We start from the raw sequence: 1,714 nt of genomic DNA on the forward strand, positions 1-1,714 counted from the left end.
ATAAATTATGTCACAGCTGTCAGTGATTTTCAGAGTAAAACGGGCATGGCATGATGGGTTCTTTCATCGTAATACCGAACGATCAAAACTCGTTTTAAAGATTCACAATAGAGAAGCCATCAAGTGAGGGACATATTATCATTTACAATTAAAATTTGCCAGCTCACCTTAAGGAATTAAATTTGGGCAATTTCATATAAAGCAATTCTCGCTGACTTCACAGGGCAGGAGTCGTTCTGAAAGGCCTTATTAGAAAAGAGATTTTTATGCCCAGAAATTCCTCGAATCCATTTAAGGGGCGCTGGTTTACGTTTAATTACTTCTGGTTACGGGAGAACGAACACCGATCTTGTGAGTATGCGTGCTGTTAAGTCAATAAAACTTGATATTTATTTCCCATTTGAGACGGTAGCATGATGCTTTTGAATAATTTAGAGGGTTGAGCTCACACAAAGCCCGAAATACTAGAATAAAATGCTTTTTTTGCCCCCAATTCCAAACACATCGATTGTACACTACAATGATGATTCTTGCAAATGACAAACCCGAGAGTGTTTAACTCACTTCACGACAAAGACAGAGTCCTCTCCTGTGAGTCTGTAGGCCATCACGCTGTCCCATATATCTGTGATTCGGTCTGGCGAAGGGTTCATGTTGGGGGTAGAGAGTACGCCCCCAGGGACGTTCGTGGAGGAGAGCAGGCGACGGGGACGAGTCCATCTCCGGCTCACTGCGGTAGGGTGCGGATGTCTGACAGAGGGGCTGCAGGCACGGAAGGAAGGAGGCCAGCGGATGGGACGGTGCAGCGTTCTCGTGCCCCCAGCCCCTCCAGGGCCTGGGACGGGGGCTCAAAGCCCCTGTTCATGTGCAGGGTCTGGTGAGCCTGGCAGTAGTCCACGATGGGCTGCTCGTACCTGTAGAATGCCAATGTGCCCATCTGTTGAGGGGCCTGAGAGAGAGAAAAACACAGAGAGGAACATGGTTAGCATTAATGCTGGATTTCAGAGAGAGATTTGCTGTAGGATCAAGGATGACAGCTGTATCTTGTGTGTGGTGTTGTAGATTGTTAATGAATTATTTCATCAGTCATTCCATTGCAATCATTCCATTTTTTTCATTAATGATTTGTTTTATAATATTACATTTTTTTTTAGAAATTGTTAGTTGTTACACACACACACACACACACACACACACACATGTTGTGTTTCCATCACACACACTTTGCAATTATTTCTGCTGTCACCAATATAAAAAAAATCTAAATATATTTTAAATGTAAAAAAATCTAAATAATCAAAATTTGACTGTATATAACATAATTACAGTGCCTTGCGAAAGTATTCATACCCCTTCATTTTTTTCACATTCTGTTATGTTGCTGCCTTATGTTAAACTGCTTAAATGTACTTTTATTCCCACACCAATCTACACTCCATACACCATATTGACAAAGCAAAAACAGAATTGTCACAACTTCGTAAATTAATTAAAAATAAAAAAAAACTGAAATAAGTACATTGCATAAGTATTATATAACTAAATATTTAGCTGACGCACCTTTACAGCCTCAAGTCTTTTTTGTTTGATGCGACAAGCTTTGCTCATTAGCATTTGGCAATTATCTGCTATTCTTCACCTCACCATTTCACCTCTCAAGCTCTGTCAGGTTGGATGGGGGCAGACGCACATTTTCAGGTTTCTCCAAAAATAT

The 1,714-nt window shown here is 40.8% G+C and overlaps 1 protein-coding gene across 2 annotated transcripts in view; it reads right to left on the reverse strand.

Moving 5' to 3' along the window:
* Positions 1-247: 247 nt before the first annotated feature.
* The window catches only part of LOC107671041 (leucine-rich repeat transmembrane neuronal protein 4-like), a 139,684-nt gene continuing 138,217 nt past the window's right edge, over positions 248-1,714 (reverse strand). Inside the window, exon 3 of one of the 2 annotated variants that reach the window (XM_016463886.1) lies at positions 248-949. In XM_016463886.1, the coding sequence (XP_016319372.1) occupies positions 728-949 (222 nt within the window). In that variant the 3' untranslated portion in view covers positions 248-727. The remainder of the gene's footprint in view (positions 950-1,714) is intronic. The other variant, XM_016463887.1, reaches the window with a different exon arrangement.

This window comes from Sinocyclocheilus anshuiensis, unplaced genomic scaffold (genome assembly GCF_001515605.1).
Source record: "Sinocyclocheilus anshuiensis isolate Anshui unplaced genomic scaffold, SAMN03320099.WGS_v1.1 scaffold332, whole genome shotgun sequence".
NCBI lineage: Eukaryota > Metazoa > Chordata > Actinopteri > Cypriniformes > Cyprinidae > Sinocyclocheilus > Sinocyclocheilus anshuiensis.